Source organism: Talpa europaea (assembly GCF_964194135.1).
Source record: "Talpa europaea genome assembly, chromosome: 15".
Classification (NCBI taxonomy): Eukaryota; Metazoa; Chordata; class Mammalia; order Eulipotyphla; family Talpidae; genus Talpa; species Talpa europaea.
In genome coordinates, this window is record NC_140083.1 from 2,630,334 (window position 1) to 2,651,204 (window position 20,871).

Consider the following 20,871-nt stretch of genomic DNA (forward strand, 5'->3'; position numbering starts at 1 on the left):
ATCACCAGGCTTCCGGCTCCCGCTTGGTGGACGCCACTTCTGCCCAGGGAAACTGGGCCCGAGGGGCAGGTGCCGGTTCCGACGTGCGCCCTGGGCTCTGCCCTTCACTTACACCGTGGGGAGCGTGCCAGTACCAGGCGCCCGGGGTGGGGGGGTCCCCGTTCTCATTACAGAGGGCCCGGGGCACTGAGTAAAGTCCTGTGGCATCCTCCACCCTCAAGGGGGTGACAAAGGCAGATGTGTGGAAGGGAGAGACCAGAGGTGTGAGCACCCCTGGGGCTGCCCAAGAAAGCACTGCGGGGCAGCAAGGCAGGCAGTGCCCCTGTGGCATCACTCTGCCTGACTGGGGGGGCCTCTGCCTGACTGGGGGGGGTCGAGGGCTAACCTTTGTCATCTGGCCATCAGGCCCTGCCCCCCACCTCTGAGGAGGAGCCACCTGCTGCCTGGGGGGAGGGGGCGCCAGCTTCTGTCTCACCAGCCCCAGGCTGCCTGAAGAAATGAGGGAGGGCGCAGGGAGGGCTGGGCAGGCAGCGGGGTGCTCATGCACGCTCACGCCAGCCCAAGGGGGAGCTGGGCCCTGCACTCCACAGAAGGCAGATGCCCAAGGTCCGAGACAGACCGTGACTCACTTGCGTCTGAGGGGGCTGGAGGGCAAGCACCGCGCGCGCACACACACACACACACACACACACACCCCGCTTCACCGGCAGGTAAGACACACACACACACACACCCCCCCCGCTGCTTCACCGGCAGGTAAGAGCAGGGGGCAAGCGAGAGCCACTCTGAAAAGTCAGGGTGAAACAACTTCTCTCAACTTCCTGTCATCTTCACAGCTCCGAGGACTCCTCCAGGCAAGAGTGGCTGGAGGGCTAGAGTTGGGGTGAGAGGCCACAGACACCCAGGAGGTGACACTGATTCAGCCGGAAGCCTGGGGATTCTGACTCACGGCCTAGCCTGGCCCCCACACAGGACCCTCGCCGCCGCAGCTGACCTGCCTGCCCTCCGCACCGGACCCCCAAGGCACCGACCTCCTCCCCCTGGACCACTGCTGGCTCCACCCCACCCTCAAGTCCCCAGTGTCCTTGGCAGCCTGCCCAGGACCTCCCCACAGCAGATGGGGGAAGGGGGTACTGTCACCCCTCTCCCGGTCTCCCTGGTAGTGCAAGTTCTGGCCGAGTGGCCCCGGATTCTGGCTCTGCTACAGCTCCAGCTAAGCTGGGTCTCCTGAGGTCCCTGCAGACGGGCGACAGGGCTGGCCTCTGTCCTTACCCACCTAAACGCATACCAGGCCTCTCCCCATGCCAGTCCGGCATGGGTTCACGAGGACCAGGGCAGTGCCAGGTCTCAGGAACTGGGGGTCAGTCTGGGGGCGGTGGGCTCACCATCAGCCAGGAAGGATGGACAGGCTGGAGAAGGGCCCTGGGGGCCTCCTGACCACACCAGTCCTGTTCGTGGAGAAAGTGAGGGGGGGGGCGCCGGGCGAGGCAGCGGGCACCCTCTCTGTGCGGGCCTGGGCGGTGTGGGTTGGTTTAGCGGCTGTTCCTTGAGCTCCGCCTACGCGCCAGGCGTGGTGGTGCCAGAGCGTGAAGAAGGCCTAGGTTTGCCGCCCCCCAGGGCTCTGGAGCCAGGGAAGGCGAGGCGCTGACACCAGGGCGGCAGCAGCCAGGGCGGCGCGGGCAGGACGGTCCCGAGCTCGGCCGGGGGGCCCAGGAGCTCAAACCACCACGGAGCACCAGGGCCCTGGAGCCGCGCTCCCACCTCCAGAGGGGAGGGGCTTGGCCAGGCGGGGGTCAGGAGGACCCGTGACCCCTTTCCTGAGTGGGGGTGACCGCAGGGATGCCCCCCGGGGCCGGCCAGGCGGGCGCCCCGCCCTGCGCTCCCTGCCAGCCCCCCCGCCCCCCGCTGGCCCAGTGCCGGGGTGATGGCCGCGCCCTCCCCGCTCCCGCCAGCCCTGCCCTCGGCCCCCGCCGAGGGGGGAGGTCTGCGCCCCCCGGCCCCGACCCAGGCCCCGCTGCCCGCGGCTGGGCGGGCCGCGGCCTCCCGGAGGGGCTCCCGGTCGCCGGTGGGGGGGCCGTCCCCAGGCCCGCGGGGGTGGGGGCGCCCCCTGGCGGACAGGAGCGGGGTGGGCTCGCGGAGCCCCGGCCCGGCTGGACAGGTCGGGCCGAACCGGGCCGGGCCTCCGGCGGCGGCGGGCGGTTCACGCCCCCAGGCCCGCCACGGCCAGGCGCGGAGCCCGGGCGGGGCGGGCACGCGGGGCGCGGGCGGCTGCCCCCGGCCGTTCCCAGCCAGCCGGGCTTCCCGCCCCGCCGCGGCCTCGCCGTCCGCGCGCGGGCGCCCCTCGGAGGCGGGGGGGGCGGGGGGCCGGGGGCGGGGGGGCCGAGCCGGGTCGCACAGCCGGGCGGGGCGGGGCGGCGCGCTCCGGGCCCCTCTGCTCGGCGGGCGCCTGCGGAGTGGCCGGGCCGGGCCGGGCCGCGGCTCTGGCGGCGCCCGCTGGGCAGGCGGCCCCGGCTCCCCGGACGGCGCGGCGTGGCCCCGGCCCGTCGCGGGGCGCTCAGGGAGGCGCCGGGGGGCCCCGGCCTGGACGCGGGGCCCTCCCGGCCGAGGCCCTCTTCAGCCGCGGGCCGCGGCGGAGGCTGGGCCGGGGCGCGGGGCGCGCGGCGCGGAGCCGAGACCACGGCGGCCCCGGCGGCCGCGCGGGGCTCCCCGGCTTCGCCGCGCCCCGCCCGGAGGCAACCCGCGAGGCCCGCGCGGCCCCTGCGCACGCGCGCGCGGCTCGGGGCGGGGCCTCGGTGGGCGGGGCCGGCGGGGCGGGGGCGGGGCCGGCGGGGCCAGCGGGGCCAGCGGGGGGGGCGGGGCCAGCGGGGCGGGGGCGGGGCCGGCGGGGCCAGCGGGGCGGGGCGGGGCCGGCGGGGCGGGGGCGGGGCCGGCGGGGCCAGCGGGGCCAGCGGGGCGGGGGCGGGGCCAGCGGGGCGGGGGCGGGGCCGGCGGGGCCAGCGGGGCGGGGCGGGGCCGGCGGGGCGGGGGCGGGGCCAGCGGGGCCAGCGGGGCGGGGGCGGGGCCAGCGGGGCGGGGGCGGGGCCGGCGGGGCCAGCGGGGCGGGGGCGGGGCCGGCGGGGCGGGGCGGGGCGACCCGCGAGGCCCCGCCCCCGCCGCCGTCGTCTCCCGGAGGCGGCAACCGACCGGCTCGGCCTCCGGCGCGGGCAGCGGCGCGGGCGCGCGACCATGGGCGACCCCGGCAGGCAGGACATCCTGGCCGTCTTCAGGCGCCTCCGCTCGGTGCCCACCAACAAGGTAGCGCCGGCGCGGAGGGCGGCGGCCCGGCCCGGCCCGGGCGGCCCCGCGGCGCGGCGGCCGCGGCGGGAGGAGGAGCCGCCGCCAGTGACACGTCGCACTCGGGCGGGCGGGCGGCCTCGCCGGGTCGCGGCCCCCCCGGCCCCCCGGGCCCCCCGGGCCCCGGCCCCCCTGGCCCCCGGCACCCCGGGCGCCCCCGCACCCCCGCACCCCCGGCCCCCGGGTGCCCCGGCCCCCCCCCAATGCCCCCCGCCCCCCCCCGCGTCGCCAGGCAGGGGGGGCAGGAGGCGCCGGCTCATCTGGGGTCCCTGGGGCAGGGGTGGCACTTGGGTTCCTGACACCCGCCGGGAGGCTTTGGGAGGCGACTGGACTGGGGGCAGCCGGGGCCTCTGAGAAGGAGCTGGGCGCACACCCAGCCCCGGGGCGGGCGGGCACCACAGGCCACCTGTGACCCAGCCTGGCCTCCTGCGCCCCGAAACCGAGAAACCCCAGCTGCAGCGCGGGCCGCTTGGGCAAGTGGGACTCGCCCCTCCCCATCCTCCAGCGGCCTCTAAAGTTCCTGGGGGCGCCGCTGGGGCTCGCGGGGTGGCCTGTCCCCGCACGGCGGCCTCAGTTAAGTTGCCCCGACAGAACTGCCACGGGGGCTGCTGGCTCCCGGCTCCTTTCTCTTGCTGAGAAAACCCGCCGCAGACCTGGCTCTTCCCTCCCATCACGTCTCTTTGGTCTCTTTGGAGATCGGGGTTTTCCTTCTGCTCCTCCAGGGGTGGTTTCCCGCCCACCCAGGGCTTTTACAACTTCCCGGCTGGCCGGAGCTGTGTGATGACACATCTGGCTACATCACAGCCAGGGATGCCCTCGGCCGAGGATCGCAGGTCCAGCGGAGCCTGGCGAGTGCAAAGGGCTGCCCTGTCGGCTTGGACTCTCCCCTCGGCCTGGACTCTCCCCTCGGGGCGTGTGTCTGCTCCCCACTTGGAGCAGCTGTTAATGAGCCCGGGCCTGAGGCTCCAGCGGAAAGTGTAGAAAGTTCCCGGGTTCCCGGGCCTGGTAGATGTCTTTGTTTTACGCCGGGGCCCCTGCCGCTGGAGGGGGCCGTGGGCTTCCAGCGTAGGGGAGTGAGAAGGAAACTGTCAGGGCAGGTGGCGTGCGGTGGGTGCGGGAGGGGGGGCAGCAGCGCTTCAGGCCAGTCTCTTTGCTGTTTTCTTGATTTTCCAAGGCAGATTGCTGAGGTGGCTCCTGGTGACTAGACGGCATCAGGATCTGCGCTCAGCAGCGCAGAGCTTCGTTATTTATCTGCTTCATCTCACAAATGTAACGTGCGTCCCCCTTGATGGCGTCAGTGCGGAGAAGCCGCCCCGGGAGGCAGAAGTCCGTGCCTTTATATGCAGAGACGCTGCCGAGGAGGGTGTGCGGGCCTGCTTATGAGTTGTCCAGACGGCCACTTTCTCCTCTGTCCCGGGCGGGTTACTCGGCCGCTTCAGGCCTCATTTTTCTCATCTGAAATGGGAACATGAACCGGGCCGAACTCGGGGCTGCTGGGAGGGCCGGTGGGAGAGCCGGGGAGAGCCGCAGCGCCCCGTGTTCTAGCCTGCAGGCCAGGCCAGCGATGTTTCGTTACTGTTCGTTTTGTTATGAACAGTGTGGGAGCGGGAGGCTGAGGGTCCCGAGAGGCGTGGGCGTGCAGGAAGCACGAGGTGAAGTCTTCGGGTGACGCGCCGCGGATGCGCCACGTTTCTTGATGGAATCTCTCCGTTTGATCACTAGTGAGAAAAGCCGTTACCCTGACCGAGAGGAAAACCAATTTTAGTGATGTGGGAGAGTTGGGTAACAATAAGCATTTTAAAAGCGGGGCTCCAGGAAGGAACGCTGAGCTACAGCAGGCAGGAAGGGGGCTCCTGTCTGCTTTCGGAATACGGCTTCCAACTTCCTCCTCGCGGGTCCGCTGAGGACTTGGTCTGGGACAGAGGCTTTGACGCGTCCCTCGCGTGTGAAGTCCTTCCTCGAAGCTACTCTGTTCCTCAGTTGGCTACTGGTTGCCAGTTATTCGCCCAACAAAGGCCTGTCGAGCTGGGGAGACAGGAGCGCCTGCCCTCCGGGAGCGGGCTGTCGGGGAGGAAGGGCACCGCCTGGCGGTGTGTTTTTTGCTGTGGAGGCCGCGGGGCGGCAAGAGGCATGGGCGTCGGGGCAGCACTGAGAATCTGCGGGTGCCACAGCAGAGGGGCCAGCAGCGGGGTCCTTCCAAGGCGAGGCCTGTGGGGCTGCAGGAGCCACACACAGGCCCAAGAGCTGGCCGGGGCCGCAGTGGCGCCGTCTCACGGTGTGGCAGAGCGGACTGGCCAACAGGTCGTTGCTGTCCTCACCCTCAGGCAGAGCTCTTGTCCGTCAGGAGTTGTTTACTTTCTTTACTGTAAGAACAGGCGGGTGACAGGTGGAAGCAAAGGGCAGTTCCGCTCTCACAGGCCCTGGTCTGCGCCAGCGGGAGCCCCTGGCTTGGGTTCCGCCTATGTCTGACTCAGGCCCTGCAGCTCCCAGGCTCACCTCCCACCCTCCCACCCCCACAGCACCCCGCGGCCTGTGTTTGCATTTAGTGCCCATTCGGCGCCAGTCTCACGCCTCAGCTCAGGTGAGCAAGAGAGACAGGCCCTGGCCCTGTGGGGCTGCGCTCCAGCCGCTCCTGGGCTTGTCCTGGCTGAGGCTGCGCGTCAGGAGCCAAGCGGCTCTCGGAGCCCCGGCCCCCTCCACGGGACCCCTGACTCGCCAGCTCTGGGCTGTGCACCACCTGTCACCCCCCTCTCCAGGGCTGCATGCCGCCTGGGAGGCTCTGCTGAGCCCCACGTGGCTCTGGGCCCCTGTCTAGAAAACGTCTTACATCCCGTCCTTGGCAGCTGGGATCGACCTCAGGACCCGCTGAGCTGCTGAGCTGCCACCTAGGGGCTCCAAGCAGCCCGCGCTTCTGGGGTCACCTCTGCATCCACATGGCGGGTGCCGGTTCGGGCTTGATGGTGAGAGCACCGCTTGCGGGTAGCCGAGGGCTTACAAGCAGCTGTTTGGCGAGGACAGCACCTGTGGCAGAGGCCGCGGTGCCCAGCACATGGCCTGGCAGACCGCGGGAATGATAAACAGTGCGGACGACGGGCGCCTCCACTCGAGCCTGTCGGGAGGCTGTGGGGAGTCCCCGGCGTTCACGCTGTGTCGCCCTAAAAAGACCAGATGTCAGGGCCTCCCTGGTGGTGCAGGGGGTTAAGTGTCAGCCCTATGAAGCTGTCCGCAGCCTCTGCAGCACAAGCCTTCGATCCCGATCCCGGGCCAGCCAGGGAGCAACCCACATGGCACGGCAGACCTCTCTTGTCTCGCCCGCTGCTCCCCTCAGCAGTGTGCTTCAGTCCTTCTGCCTGTTCTGTTCCCCGCTCTGTCTCTGGTGAATCCTCTCACCCCGCCCCTCACCCCGGCTGACATCCCAGCTCTTGTATGCATAAGTAAATTAAAAATAATAATAATAAAAAGACCAGAAATCAGATCTTTCCTGATGATTATGGGTGGAACAAGCTTCGCCTGAGTGGCTGCCTACAAAGTGGACCTAAAACAGGCCTTTTTTCTGGAAAAAAATAAAATTAAAGCAGTTCTTTTAGTGGAGCTTTTACGGTGCTGTTGTTGTGACTTTAAATATAAATATTAATTTCTAGGCAACTCTGTGGGCTTTCATTTTTTTTCAAATTTTACTGATTTGCCCCTTGTTCGCATAACGGCACATTTGGGGCTGAGCCCGGCGTGAGCACAGGCCTGGCTTCCCACGGCCCCTGCCCCTGCCCTCCCGCCCCCCGAAACCAGGTATTTTTCACATGCTGTAAGGTATATTTATGTCCTGTTATCAGATGAAGGATGTTTGGCTTTAGTCAGTGTTGCAGGGACCTGTCATCCTCTGTGGGCTGTGGTGAGCTTCCTAAGCTGTTTATTTGATCAACAAATATTTACTGAGTGTTTAATGTGGGTGCTGTGTTCCAGGCCCTGCGGGAGAGGGGGCGGCTCCCTGAATGTGGATGTTTACTGAGCATCAAGCCGGGGGGGGGGGGGGGGGGGGGGGGGGGGGGGGGGGGGGAATTCCAGGAGGGTCGCTCCTGGGGAGGGAGCTGTGAGTCCCGCCGCTGGCCGGGCAGGGCAAGGCAGCCGGAGCCAGGAGCAGAGTGCTCTGTGGTTATCCGTGGTGACTGAGCGTCTGAAACAACAGACATGGCTCACAGGTTGTGAGGCTCTGGAGCCTGGTGTTGGGGGCAGGAGGGAATAATGGCTTCACGCAATAACACTTTTTTTTCCTGGGGAAAAAAAAAAAACCATTCTCTTCTGAGTGGAATTGTGCCTCTCCTGTGCCGACGCGAAGGAACCATGAGCCTTAGGATCCAGGACACGTGCCTGCGTGCCGGGGCAGCGTTACCAGAGGAAGCGGGAGGGCCGAGGAGGGAAGGCTGGGGGTCTCTCGGGCAGGGCAGAAGCTGCAGCCCGGCTGCCCCACTCCAGGCCCTCTCAGCCACCCCTTCAGCACGGGCTGCGGGCTGCGCCGCGTGGGCGCCCCCTGCGGGCCGAGGCGCCCCAGGCAGGGAGGGGAGGACGCTGCTGTGTCGTGTGACCAAGTCTAAGGTCTGGCCTCATGGGGCACTCGGACCCCCTGGGACCAGCAAGGGGCGCGTGAGGATGTGAGGCCGGCGGCGGGGGAGAAGCAGGCCCCAGGACCTGCCGTCGGGCACAGAGCCCCCACCCAGGCCACAGCTGGGCCCCTGTCCCGTCGCGTGGCTGGGAGGGATCCGTCGGGCTCCAGGGAGAAGGGCCCGCTGGGCGGGGTGCCGGGCGCCCGTGCGGCCGGGTTGGGGGCGTGATGGCCCCGTCCTTACCTGGCGGGTGTTGTAGGCCTAGGAGCCCATTAATAATTAGTGGAGGGGCCTCCCCGGTGGCGCAGCGGTTGAGCGCTGGGTTGCAAAGCTGCCCGCGGCCTCTGAGGCGCCGGTTCGATCCCCGGCTGCTCCCCGGCCATCGGAGGAGGGTCCCACATGGCGCGCAGACCTCTCCTGCCGCCCGCTGCTCCCCTCAGCAGTGTCCTTCGGTCCTTCTGCCTGCTCTGCTCCCCGCTCTGGCTCTGGTGAATTCTCTCACCCTCCCGCGCTTCTGACTGTACCCAGTGCTTGTATAAACAAAGCAAGCGAACGAACAAACAAATAAATAAAACATGCCTCTATTAAAAAAAAAAAAAGAAAAAAAATAATTAGTGGAGCCGATGCAGCCTGCTGGTAGTTGAATGTTATGACACTGCTACGGAGTCCGCAGGGTTCAGGGCTCACGCTGAATACCCACAGCGGTTCCACTCGTGTGATGCGGTGTCACCCAATAAATTGAAATTCCAGCCCTGAAAACAGTCCTGGTGAGGTATTTCCCTTTCCCCTCAACTTTCATTCATTTGCCAGTTATTTACATAACTATATCATTTTGGGGTACAACTTCGCCCCCACGCTTCCCTCACCCTCCTCGGGAGATGTTTGCTGGTGGCCGGTTTGAAAGGGGGAGCGGGTTCCCTCCGGGTCATGGACGCCCCCCGGGCCGCTCATTCCACCCACAGGAACTAATAACTAAAGTAAAAAATTTCTTTCAGGTGTGTTTTGATTGTGGCGCCAAAAACCCCAGCTGGGCGAGCATCACCTACGGGGTGTTCCTGTGCATCGACTGCTCGGGGTCTCACCGGTCCCTCGGGGTTCACTTGAGTTTCATTCGGTAAGTGCACCCCGCTGCGTGCAGTGACCCGGGCCGTGTGGCTCCGCCCCCTTTTGCTTCACGTTAGCCTGGACACCGAGTCAGTGCGAGGTTGGCTGGGGGCCCGGGGCCTTGGCTCTTGTGTGCTGACGTCCACGTCACGGGACGGCCAGGCCTTTCCTGCCGGGTCACTGCGCCTGGGACGCGGCCGCGGGGAGGGGGGCAGAGGTGGCAGACGCGTTCGAGACACTTTCCTCTCCCTTCAAGTCTTCTTGAGTCCCAGCAGCTCGGGAACCCTCGCCGTGGTCATTCCCTCCTGCCGGACGGGACTCAGGGGCCGTGGGTTGGCTGCACCCCATTTTCCATGGTTGCCCCATTGGTGGGTATTTGCTTCCCTGACCCTCCTGGGCCTTCTGTGCGCATGAGAGAGAGGGCCTCGCTGGACACACACGACCCGCAGTCTGGGGGTGCGAGTGACCTGATGCGAAGTAAAATAAATGGAGACAATGAAAGAGGGAATGAGAGGATCTGGGGGCGCAGGGTTAGATGCGGGAGTGGGGACATGGGGGCTGAGCTCGCCAACCTTGCCGCGCATCAGGAGGCAGCCCCGGCCCAGCAGCCCCTCGCATCTCTGCCCCCTAGGCCTCCCCCCAACACTTCACCCATTTCCCTGCCACTTCCTCTTGCAGGGAGGGCACCGGCCGGACAGGCAGCTCTTTGGATTGTGCGGTTTTATTTCATTTTATATTCTGTCCCGAGGAATATTGATACAAAGCAGTTACTGCAAAGAGCATTGGTTCGTAGTCGGTCATCATTTATGGCGAGACAGTGTCTACCAGGGCGCAAAGGCTACACGCTCGGAATAACAGCATCGATTTCTTTTTTAACATACTAACTTCAAGAAAAATCTCCTGAGCTCTTTTTTCAGAAATCAGTTTGTGAGGGCGCGACGGGCTGAACATCAGGGCGCGAGGCCCGCGGCGCTGCGGAGTGCAGGGCGCGTCTGTGGCTTGCTGTGGCTTCCGCACGTCTATGCCTTTCTTGGCTTCCTTTTTCTTCGGTCCTGGGCTCAGCATATTTTGAACACACTCCCCTGTCCTGAGCTCTTTTTCAAATGCTGGAGGAGTCAGTTGCCAGGGCAAACAGAGCTTTTTGAATGTGCTCCTGCCCCCAGAGGGATGGGCACCTCCTCTTCCAGGCCCACGAACCCGGTCCCTCCCGCACGGGCTGCCGCCCTTTCTCCTGCCGGTTCTTTGCTCCCTGCCGAGCGCCGCCCTCTGACCGGCCCTCCCTCTCCCACCACGAAAGCACACTGACACGCCGGCCTGAGTCATCCCGGGAAATCAGGTCTTGTGACGTGTCGGCGGCTGAGGGAGGGCTGACCGGAGACCCGCGCGCTTGGCCGGGAGGGAGTCAGATCAGTGCAGCAGCCCAAGCGGATGCTCAGAAACGTCATCAAAAACCAAGCGAAGCCCAGGGCCGGCGGCCTAGGGTCCGGGCAGGGAAAATCCAAAAGCCCAAGAAAGTCAGGTGCTTCGCATTTTGGGGGAGGTAGAGGGCACTTCTTTCTTTTTTTTTTTTTTTTTTTTTTTAAAGATTTATTTTTTATTTTTATTTATACAGTAGATGGGGTACAGGCCAGAGGTGTGGAAGGGTGAGAGGATTCACCAGAGACAGAGCAGGGAACAGAATAGGCAGATTGACTGAAATACATTGCTGAGGGGAGCAGCGGGTGAGACAGGAGAGGTCTGCCTCGCCATGTGGGACCCTCGCCAGCCGGCGGGGATCGAACCAGCGCTGCAGAGACTGCGGACAGCTTCATAGCGCTGCGCTCAACCACCTGCGTAGAGGGCACTTCTTTCAACACGTCTTTTTTTATTAAAACATTACAAGCACCAGCTCATTGGGGGAAGATGCTGGTACCCCAAAATCTAAAGAAGTGAAAGTCCCTCCTCTAGAACCCCTTTCCCTTCTTATCGTCACCCACCCCCACCCCCTCCCCCCCACCCCCCATCTCCTACACCCCCACCCCGGCCCACCCACACCTCCCACCCCCCCACACCTCCCACCCCCCCCCGTCATCCCCACACCCACACCCACCCACACGCACATACCCACACACGCCCACACCCACCACACCCACCCACCCACACACACACACACACACACACACACACACACACACCCCGCCGGCTCCACCCCGGTTTGGCTCGGGCGGAATGTTTCTCTCAGCGGAGTTCTTTTTATTTTTTAATAGAATCCCACGTTAACAGTTGTCCAAAGGGAGCATTTCCCCAGCGGAAGGGCAATAGCAGGTGAAGGGGACGGAGCTGGTGAGCGGCCTCCAGGGGCCCGGCGGCCGACCCACCGCGCCTGGGGCAGGGGCCTTCGCTTGCTCCCTGACACCCTGGCCTCCGCCCCAAGTCCCTGTTCAGTCGCTCGTGTGCTGACTCAGGCGAGTGGGCCCAGGTCCCTGCCGCGGCGGGGTCGGAGCGGGCCGAGCTACTGGGCGGGGCCTGGAGCAGCGCCGTGTCCCTCTGCCTGGACGAGCAGGTGAAGCTAAAGGAGGGTGTGACCTTTGCAGTGAACTTGGAAGGTTTTGTGAGCGTTTAGGCCGGGACGCGAGGAGGTGGGCGCTGAGGCTGTCGGGTATAGAGGCGGGGAAAGTGGGAGGTTCAGTGGTTTTGGTTTTTTTTTTTAAGATTTATTTATTTATTTATTTATTTATTTATTTATTTATTTATTTATTTATACATACATACAAGCACTGGGTACAGTCAGAAGCACGGGAGGGTGAGAGGATTCACCAGAGCCAGAGCGGGGAGCAGAGCAGGCAAGTGGGACCCTCCTCCGGTGGCCGGGGAGCAGCCGGGGATCGAATCAGCGCTGCAGAGGCTGCGGGCAGCTTCACAACCCAGCGCTCAACCGCTGCGCCACCAGGGAGGCCCGGTTTAGTGGTTTTTATGTGCACAGGACAGAGAAGTTGTCCCCAAGGAGACCGTGGTGGGGGGGTCTTCAATGCCCTCTGGGAGCTTGCTCTGCGCTCCTGATTGTGTACAGGAGGGGCATTGCCCGCCACAGGGGCCCCACAGGGATTTGGGGGCTGGCAGCCTAGGGGGGGCTGGGGTGAGGAGTGGGGTGCTGCGAGCACTAGTCCTTACTAGCCCGGGGCTGAGGGAGGGGTGACCAGATGACTTCTGTTCAAGCCCCTCTCCCGGCGCCCCAACTGTGGCCCCACATCCTCGGGGAGTCGCCTCAGTGGGCGCAGGAGGAGACGCTTTTTGTGACGTTGGAGTGGGAAGGCTTCACCCTCCTGACCTGACCCTGCCAGCCAGCATAAACAGACAGCGGCGGCCTGGAGGCCCTTCCCGGGTGTCTGTGGAACCCGGGCCACCGGGTGCCGCCCGCCGTGCCAAATCTCCATGCCCTGAAACTTCGCCATGTTTGTTCAGTGAACCATCTCCTGTGTTTCTGAAATCTATATAAATGCTCCGCTGCCGAAAAGAATATTGACTGTGGCAGCAGCAATGGAACGAATTTGCACAGTTTTCGGGAGTGTCTGTCCTGTCGGCTGCGGGGATTCGCGGGGCCTGTCTTCTCATTACCTCGCTGGTGACGGGAGCTGCCTTTTAGAGCCACACCAGCTCTGCCTCTCCTTCCTCCTTCCTCTTTCCTGAGCGCTGGCAGGGCGGACCTTCCACACGCTCGCGCCCACAGCCGTCTCCTGCTGGGGGAAGGCCCGGGGCCAAGTCGAGTGCGTCTTCAGGGTGACCACGTTCAGAGGCCACTGTCACCAGGACTTTCGTTTTGAAATCCCGGTGTTCTGAGGGAGGGTTCCTGTCAGCTCAGCTCACAAGCAATTAGTTTTTTTATCTTCATTTGAGAGAAATATATCTGGAAATGTTTGGCTTTATTTCTCCAAGCTAGTTTAGGACTACGAACGGGTAAGTTTAGGACCCACTCGCAGCCCGCCTCTCCAGGCCCCTGTCGTGCACCCGGCCGGGGTTGGGGGAGACGGATGCCCTGTCCTGGGAGCTTGATGCTTGCAGCTGGGGGTGACTGGCTGCTGCGGTGATGGGGACCCCAGTGATGAACCCGGGCTGTGAGAACCCGGGTCGTGTGGTTTGCATCAAGAGCCACGTACGTCTCAGACATCAGCTGTTTAGATTTCGACAAGACTGAAATCAATCAAACTCTAACTACCCCCACTTCACACATGAGGAAAGTGCAGCACCGAGCGGTTCAGGGATGTGAGGGCTTCTCCGAGGTCCCGCCGCACTCCAGTCTGTCTCTCGGGACCAGCTGTCCGCTGCCACCCACGACCTAGGGCTGAGGTTGCACGGGAACCGGTCGGGGGGCCTGGGGTTCATGAAAAGCGAGCAAGTGAGCAGGATCTTTCAGAGGAAAGGATTTGAGAGCTAGATAAGAATTGAATCATTTCCGTGATCATCATCATTTTTTTTTTTTAAGATTTTATTTATTTATACAAGCACTGGGTACAGTCAGAAGCGCGGGAGGGTGAGAGAATTCACCAGAGCCAGAGCGGGGAGCAGAGCAGGCAGAAGGACCGAGGTACACTGCTGAGGGGAGCAGTGGGCGGCAGGAGAGGTCTGCGCGCCATGTGGGACCCTCCTCCCGTGGCCGGGGGGCAGCCGGGGATCGAACTGGTGCTGCAGAGGCTGCGGCAGCTTTGCAACCCAGTGCTCAACCGCTGCGCCACCGGGGAGGCCCTGATCATCATCTTCTTAAAGGAGATTTTTTTGGTCTTTGGGGAATCTGTTTCTCTGAAGGTGTGATTTAAAGTTCTGCTTTTCATATGTCACCACACAGTGGATTCGCCGTGTGTATATGTGCTAAGATTATATGTTTGTACGATGGGTCTTAAACAGCTATTAGCCTTGAAACCACATCCTAATAATTGCAGAGGTCAGAGGCACCATCCGGCAGAGGACTCAGCACAGGGAAAGGCAGCATCAGAGGGAATTCCTGGTGGCCCTGAAGCCTCTTGTCTTTCCACCATCTTGTCGCTATACCCACCAGCACCCCCTCCTTTCCTCTTGGCGCGAGGCTGGCCGTGGCTGGCGCGGAAGGCTTGGCTTCAGGCTCACGCTGTGGAGCCACTGAAAAGCCCCCGCCCTGGTTGCACCGTCACGTCTTCCTCGCTGTTCACGCGGTGGATTATATTCGGGGGCTGCAGCACCTGCAGCACCTTGCCCTCGCTCCGACTTGACCTTAGATTTCAGACAAGCAGGGCTGGGCGGGCGGCAGCGGGCAGCGGCGGTTTTCACTGGTGATCACTGGTTGCTGAGTTTTCTGCCTCGCTGTGGGTGGTGATGTGGGGAGGTCCCGTCCGCCTGAGGACAAGACCCTGTGCTTCCTCCCAGCTGCCCTCAGGGCTCAGGCCAGACAGACACTGACCTCAAAAAATCCAAAATCCGAACAGCGCTATTGCAAGCAGAGGCACGTCACTGAATTTTAGACCGAGGCGCCGTGAGGATGCGAGGCAGAGTCTGAGTTACTCCGGCAGCCCCTGGAGCTCAGAAGGCCCCGTTGTCCCGAGGAGATGGCTGGCGGCCTTGGCGCTGCTGGCCCGGCAGGACGGCACTGGTCAGGGGAGCAGGGCCAGGCGTGGGCCGTCGGCTCTCAGGGAGGACGGGCGGGGCCCAGGGCTGCTCCCCCCACTGTCCTGTGTGCTCCAGTCCCAGCACTTGGACACTGTCCTGTGGACACCAACTTGGGTCCTTCAGGATCCTGAGATCTAGGAAACCTGATTCTCGAAAGTTCAGTCTTGGTTCTGGGGAAGAAAAGCGCTAACACTCGTGAATGTTCTTTCCTTTTAGATCCACGGAGCTGGACTCTAACTGGTCTTGGTTTCAGCTGCGCTGCATGCAGGTCGGGGGAAATGCTAATGCCGTAAGTTCCCCTGGGACTGGCACCCATTGTGTCACACTCAGTGACTGGCGCCCGTTGTGTCATGCTCAGTGTTGCCTGCAGAGGCCGGGGGTGCTCCTCGGGTGACAGGGAGACCTGTGGGCTCCTGAGCTGGGCCACCCACACGACTCGCTCACGCAAGACTCTGTCAGCCCCTGTGAGCAGGGAGCTTGGACTCATGCTGGGGTGTAGTGACACGAGGCAGACGATACCCCACTCTCCCAGGCAGAGGCCAGGAGCGGATAAAGAAGAGGCGCAGGTGCTGATAAGGGATTCGAAGGAAACTTCAATGGGGAGTGACGCTGTCGAGCAAAGGGCGGCTTCTTTATGACAGGATAGTTTTTAATATCTGAGGGCAGCTTAGAATGTTTACAGCTGCTTATATCTGAACGTTAATTTATTAAGTACAAATTAAAAACCTGTTCTCCAAATCTTCTTATTAATCTGTCAAATTTATAATTTCTGTGTAAAGCATTGTAATGGTTCAACTCATTTGTCAGTTTAGAAGAGCAGATTTCCTTAACCCCATTTGTGGACCTAACTAAGGATCCCCAGACAGTTTAAATGTCATTAACAAGTTCAGTGTATCTGATTTCTCAGAACACGAGACGAGCAGCCTTGCAGATCACCCCAAGCACTGATGCTCTCACGGCGAACCCCTTGGGCATGCCGTTGGACATCACAGTAGAAGAAAATCAGATCTGTGCATCAGATAGAAATCATGCCTGGCATCAATTAAGCCTTTGTGATTCAAACAATAAGTCTAAAATAGTAGTTTTCAAAGTTCCAGATTCTCTTAAGTCAGCGTTTCTCAACCCTTACCCATGATTGCACCCTAAGCAGAAAAAATCCCTTAATAATTAAAAAATAAATTAGATTATTTTAAATTTAAAGTGGGTTTAATTTTTCAATGGTGAGAGAAATTGAACATGAAGGAATACACCTTTGTTAGGACTAAGCTTTGGGAGCCTCCAGCCATCGCGGTAACTGCGCTCTCCTGCCCTCCCCAGAGCGGTGCCCCCAGTGCTGGCCTCGGCTACCTCAGCTGCTTGTTAGAAATGAGCGCGCAGCCTCCTGAGTCCACAGGCTGGTTCCTAGACTTACTGCTGTGGGTTTGATTTATCAGGCCTATTTCTAAGCCTCCCCAAGGTTGCAGAGTCTCAGAGGTTGGGGGCTAATGGGGGCGGGGTGGGGGGTAAGGTCCCCAGTGCAAGCCGCGGGGTCCTTCAGTGCAAGCCACGGAATAGGAGTTACTGGCCTGGAACCACCCGCCTTGGTCCGAATGGCAACTGATGGCGCTGCAGGGAGGCCTTAGTGGGGGGAGCCCCACTACCCTCAGGACAGGACCTGACGCCTCTGCACGCTCAATACTGTTGGTCATAATTGTATGGATAAGAGTGTTGCTTCTGACGCGTTTAGAACACCTGCTTTAATCCAGTTCTCAGCTCTGCCATTTGCATCTTTCGTGGATTTCTGAGGTGGTTGAAAGCCGTTTCCTCCGACTGTTTAAACACTGCCACCACTGTGGTCTCTGAGGGAGGACTTGGTGGAGCGAGGTGAGGGTCAGCAGAGCTCCTTGCCGTGTGTCGAAACCCGTTTAGTGGAATCCAATTTGACATGGATTTCTCACGAATGTGAAGGTCATTCTGAGTGGAGAATGTCCTCAGGCGGCGCCAGGGAGACGGGATGGTTTCCTGAAGGGCCTGTGGCTTCCTCCCGTGAGCGGCTCCCGTGCCCAGCGCTCACGGCCTGTGGCGTCACACTGTGAAAGGCGGACCCTTTCCGCGTTTGAGTTGCTTTGGTTTTCAGGAGGATTTAAAAGTCCCCTGTGACATGACGTTGCATTGTCGCCCGTCCCGTGAGACAGAATGCAGAACTGGGGGCGTGTTGGCGCGGGTGCGGTGGCTGATAACCCACGTCCTCCCCTGCAGGCCTCCTTCTTCCATCAACATGGCTGTGCCACCAGTGACACGAACGCCAAGTACAACAGCCGGGCTGCCCAGCTCTACAGGGAGAAGGTCAAGTCCCTCGCCACCCAGGCCACACGGAAGCATGGCACCGACGTAAGTTCCCTTCGCAGGGCGCGTTTCAGTAGAAAAGGTACTTTTCATTCCAAACAGCAGAGCTTCTAGCTGGGTCCTCTGAGGGAGACATGTACAGGGGGTGCTCACTGGTCACAGGGATCACGTTTTGTGGTGCCGCCGTGAGTGCGGAGCTGGGAGCCGGGGGTCAGCGGGTGCCGGAGCAGCAGGAGCCACGCAGGGCCCCTCGGGAGCAGGGGCTCACGTCACGCTTTAGTCAGCGGATGAATGTATAGCCCGTGTCGCGCGTGTCTGTTTAAAGACACTTAGTGTGCAGTGTTACTCACCTGAGCCCAGCGCCAGTGCCGAACGCGCGGATGCAGTCTATCTGGCGCTGTGATTCCCGGGAAGAGCCTGGCTCAGCCTTGTGCTCGGGCTGTGAACCCCGAAACCACCCACAGAAACATTTGTCATAGTACGAGCTGAAACGAGGAAGGGGGCCCGGGGATGGCAGTGCGTGGATTGCAGCGGGCAGGCGGATCCGCGCTCTGGAACCCCGGGCACACCAACGGCAGCTGTGCTCTGAGCTTGCACATAGATGTGAGGCCAGTGATGCCCCCTTTTGGGGACTGCTCTGTGGGGCTGGGTGTATGGGCTGCTTCCTTACTGAAGTGTGCTCAGCCCCGCGTCAGGTCGGCGTGTCCCCTGCCCACAGTGGTGGAAAGTGCCCGAAAGGGAGGGAAAAGGTGAACAGAGCCGCTCGCCCAGCTGGGGTGCTAAGCCTGCTTGTCTCCGTTCCAGCTGTGGCTCGACAGCTGTGTGGTTCCGGCTTTGTCACCTGCACCCAAGGAAGAAGATTTCTTTGCATCTCATGCTTCTCTTGAGGTATGTCTTAGGCTGGATGTGATTTTGAGGTATGATCACTTAAGTAAGAAATTAATTTCCCACCTGCCGTGGGTTTCTAAATGCCGTTCGGCAGGGTTTCCATGCTACGGAACCATGAAGATATAAGACCCTTGTCTTTAATAAGGGGAAAATGCATGAAGGCAGGTCTGAAGTTGTCAGGAACCAGCCAGAAAGGGCTCTCAAAGGTCAAAGCTGGTTTGAACAACAAAACAAATAATGGCAGTATTATCCTCCAAAGAATAAAATAAATATCCTGAGTCCAACCTGCTGTGAGTAGACGGTTATGTCCATAAATCAGAGAAGGGGCAGGTCTTCCCTGTGGAGGAAGCCCCAGGCCCGGCTGCAGAATCGCTCGCCCGCCCGAGCAGGCAGACTCCTGTCCCGCCTCCCAGACTCCAGATTGGAAAGGGAGCAACAGTAACTTCCCAGAGGAAGAGGCGGGCAGGCACCACCGCCACCCCACAGTCAAGGCTAGCACCCTTGGCCTTCGGTCCCGCTGGCCACACACACGGGAGGGCAGCTCCCCTCTGTGCTGCCCTCCCCACACCAAGTCTAGTCATGAGGAGTCAACGGACAAGCCCGCACTGAGGGGCAACTGTTCTGTGCCCTCCGCAGAGTCAGGAGCTGTCACAAGCCAGGGGTCAGGGAGCTGGGACAGTGCAGGGGGCCCAGGTGGGGTCCAGCACCGGGAAAGACATGGTGGTGGAACCAGGTGGGAGATGCAGCTAAAGTCTGGACCTCAGCTTGTGGTGTCGTACCAAGGACGATTCTCAGTTTTCAAAGAAGTTTCATGTCATGGGGACTTTAAGCTATCTTATTTTTAAGACTTATTTTATTTATTTATGCATGCAAGAGATGGGGTGTAGGCCAGAGGTACAGGTACAGGTGTGAGAGGTACAGGTGTGAGAGGATTCACCAGAGACAGAGCGGGGAACAGAACAGGCAGACTGACTGAAATACACTGCTGAGGGGAGCAGCGGGCGAGACAGGAGAGGTCTGCCGCGCCATGTGGGTTGCTCCGCAGCCGGCAGGAATCGAACCGGCACTGCAGAGCCTGAGGACAGCTTCACAGCGCTGCGCTCAACTGCGCTCAACTGCCTGCGCCACCAGGGAGGCCCTTAAGCTATTTAGAGGAAGCTGGGGAACATGTATATGGAAACCCTCTGGACTATCTTTGCAATTTTTGTGAAACCCTGAAGTTATTGTGAAAAGATCTTTTATAAAGGAGGAAAGACTAAGAAATATGGTCATACAGCGAAAGACTTAAGAATAGACGTGTTTTGGGCCTCCCTGGCTACACAAGGGGTTAAGCACCGCCCTTTGAAGCAATCCGCAGCCTCTGCAGCATGAGTTCCATCCCCGGCCGACCGGGGAGAAACCCACATGGCGAGGCAGACCTCTCCTGTCTCCCCGCTGCTCCCCTCAGCGCTGTATTTCAGTCAGTCTGCCTGTTCTGTTCCCCGCTCTGTCTCTGGTGGATCCGCTCACCCCCTGCACCTCTGGCCTGTGCCCTAGCTCTTGTGTGCATAAATAAATAAATCTTTTTTAAAAAAAAAAAAGGAATAGAGGTGTTTTCACATTATCCTCCTTCCCACTAATCCAGGTACACTGAAGGTGACTAATAGGTTTTTCCCTGCTTTGTTTTGTTTCTTACGACTTTTCTGCCCTTGCTTCAGGGGAGCGGTGCAGGCTGGGATGTGGCACAAGCAGAGATGCCATCTCTTATGCCGAGGGCCGTGGAGGCTGCCCCAGCCCACAGCGAAGGTAGGAGAGCTGTCTCGCATCTGCCGCGATCTGCCGCGCCGCAGCCCCACGACGAGTGTGCTTCGCGGGAAGGCGCCGTGAGGGGTGTAGAGTGGGGGTTACTGGACGTGGAGTGGACTATAATCGCCTTTGGTAAAGAGCAGAACCAAAACATGTAGACACAGATAGCCTTCCGGACGGGGCACGCTGGTTGGATGAGTGTGTGTTACTTTCATAATCAAAAAGCAAGATTGCAATTTTTAAAAGCTATTCTGTAAATAACTGATACCTAACGGGTCACCATTGGTGACGGTGCTGCCGGATTACACTTCCTTAGGAACACCCTTCCGTCCGCTGCTTACATTTCAGACATCACTTCTGAGATCTGAGTGACGTGCATGAGCACAGCAGCTCTTTCTGTCTTAAAATGGGGCACTTTTTAGAGCAGAGTGTTGTTAGCAACAAAAAAGTAATGTTTGATAACTGGGAAGGAACTTCACGGGTCAGGTTCCTTAAGAAATGCCTGCTTTTGGGGCCTCCCGGTGGCGCAGAGGCTTGAGCGCTGTGCTGTGAAGCTGTCTGCAGCCTCTGCAGGGAGGGTTCGATTCCCGGCCAGCCAGGGAGAAACCCACCTGGCACAGCAGACCCCTCCTGACTCGCCCGCTGCTCCCCTCAGCAGTGCATTTCAGTCAGTCTGCCTGTTCTGCTCCCCGCTCTGTCTCTGGGGAATCCTCTCACCCCCCCCTCCCCCACATACACCTCTAGCCTGTACCCCAGCCTGTACCTCAGCATAAATAAATAAATCTTAAAAAAAGAGAAAGAAAGGAAAGAATCCTGGCAGAGACAGGCAGCAGTGGAGCCGGGGCGTGTGGTAAGGAAAAGAAGGCACTGGTCTGCACAGGGCGACGGGTGTGAGCGTGGGAGTGTCTGAGGGCCCATCCCACGATGAGGTTCTGGTGCCTGTCCCTGGTTTTGCTGTTCCGGGAGGAGGGAGTGGACATGTCAGGACAGGAACATTTGCATCTGGGAGAACAATGAGTGGAGTTAGGAGAAGTGTCTGATGTTTGGACAAAACAATAAAACTGAGCAGAATCAGAAATTTAAGTATTATACACGGAAATGTAAGTAGCCTCCTGCTTTGCCTATTTAAATGCTTTCACTGGAGTTTACCTTCTAAAGGCTCACAGAAGTAAAGCAGTCGAGTTACCTCTAAATCACTGTGGGGATGGCTCTTTTTGGTAATATC

The 20,871-nt window shown here is 60.8% G+C and overlaps 1 protein-coding gene across 1 annotated transcript in view; it reads left to right on the forward strand.

The window, feature by feature from the left end:
- Window positions 1–3,225: 3,225 nt before the first annotated feature.
- Window positions 3,226–20,871, forward strand: part of ARFGAP3 (ARF GTPase activating protein 3) — a gene marked incomplete at both ends in the record, with an annotated part of 34,480 nt that continues 16,834 nt past the window's right edge. Inside the window, 6 exons of the mRNA XM_084254884.1 lie at window positions 3,226–3,294; window positions 8,927–9,045; window positions 14,865–14,937; window positions 16,887–17,018; window positions 17,778–17,861; window positions 18,498–18,594. Of these exons, the coding sequence (XP_084111010.1) occupies window positions 3,226–3,294; window positions 8,927–9,045; window positions 14,865–14,937; window positions 16,887–17,018; window positions 17,778–17,861; window positions 18,498–18,594 (574 nt within the window). The remainder of the gene's footprint in view (window positions 3,295–8,926; window positions 9,046–14,864; window positions 14,938–16,886; window positions 17,019–17,777; window positions 17,862–18,497; window positions 18,595–20,871) is intronic.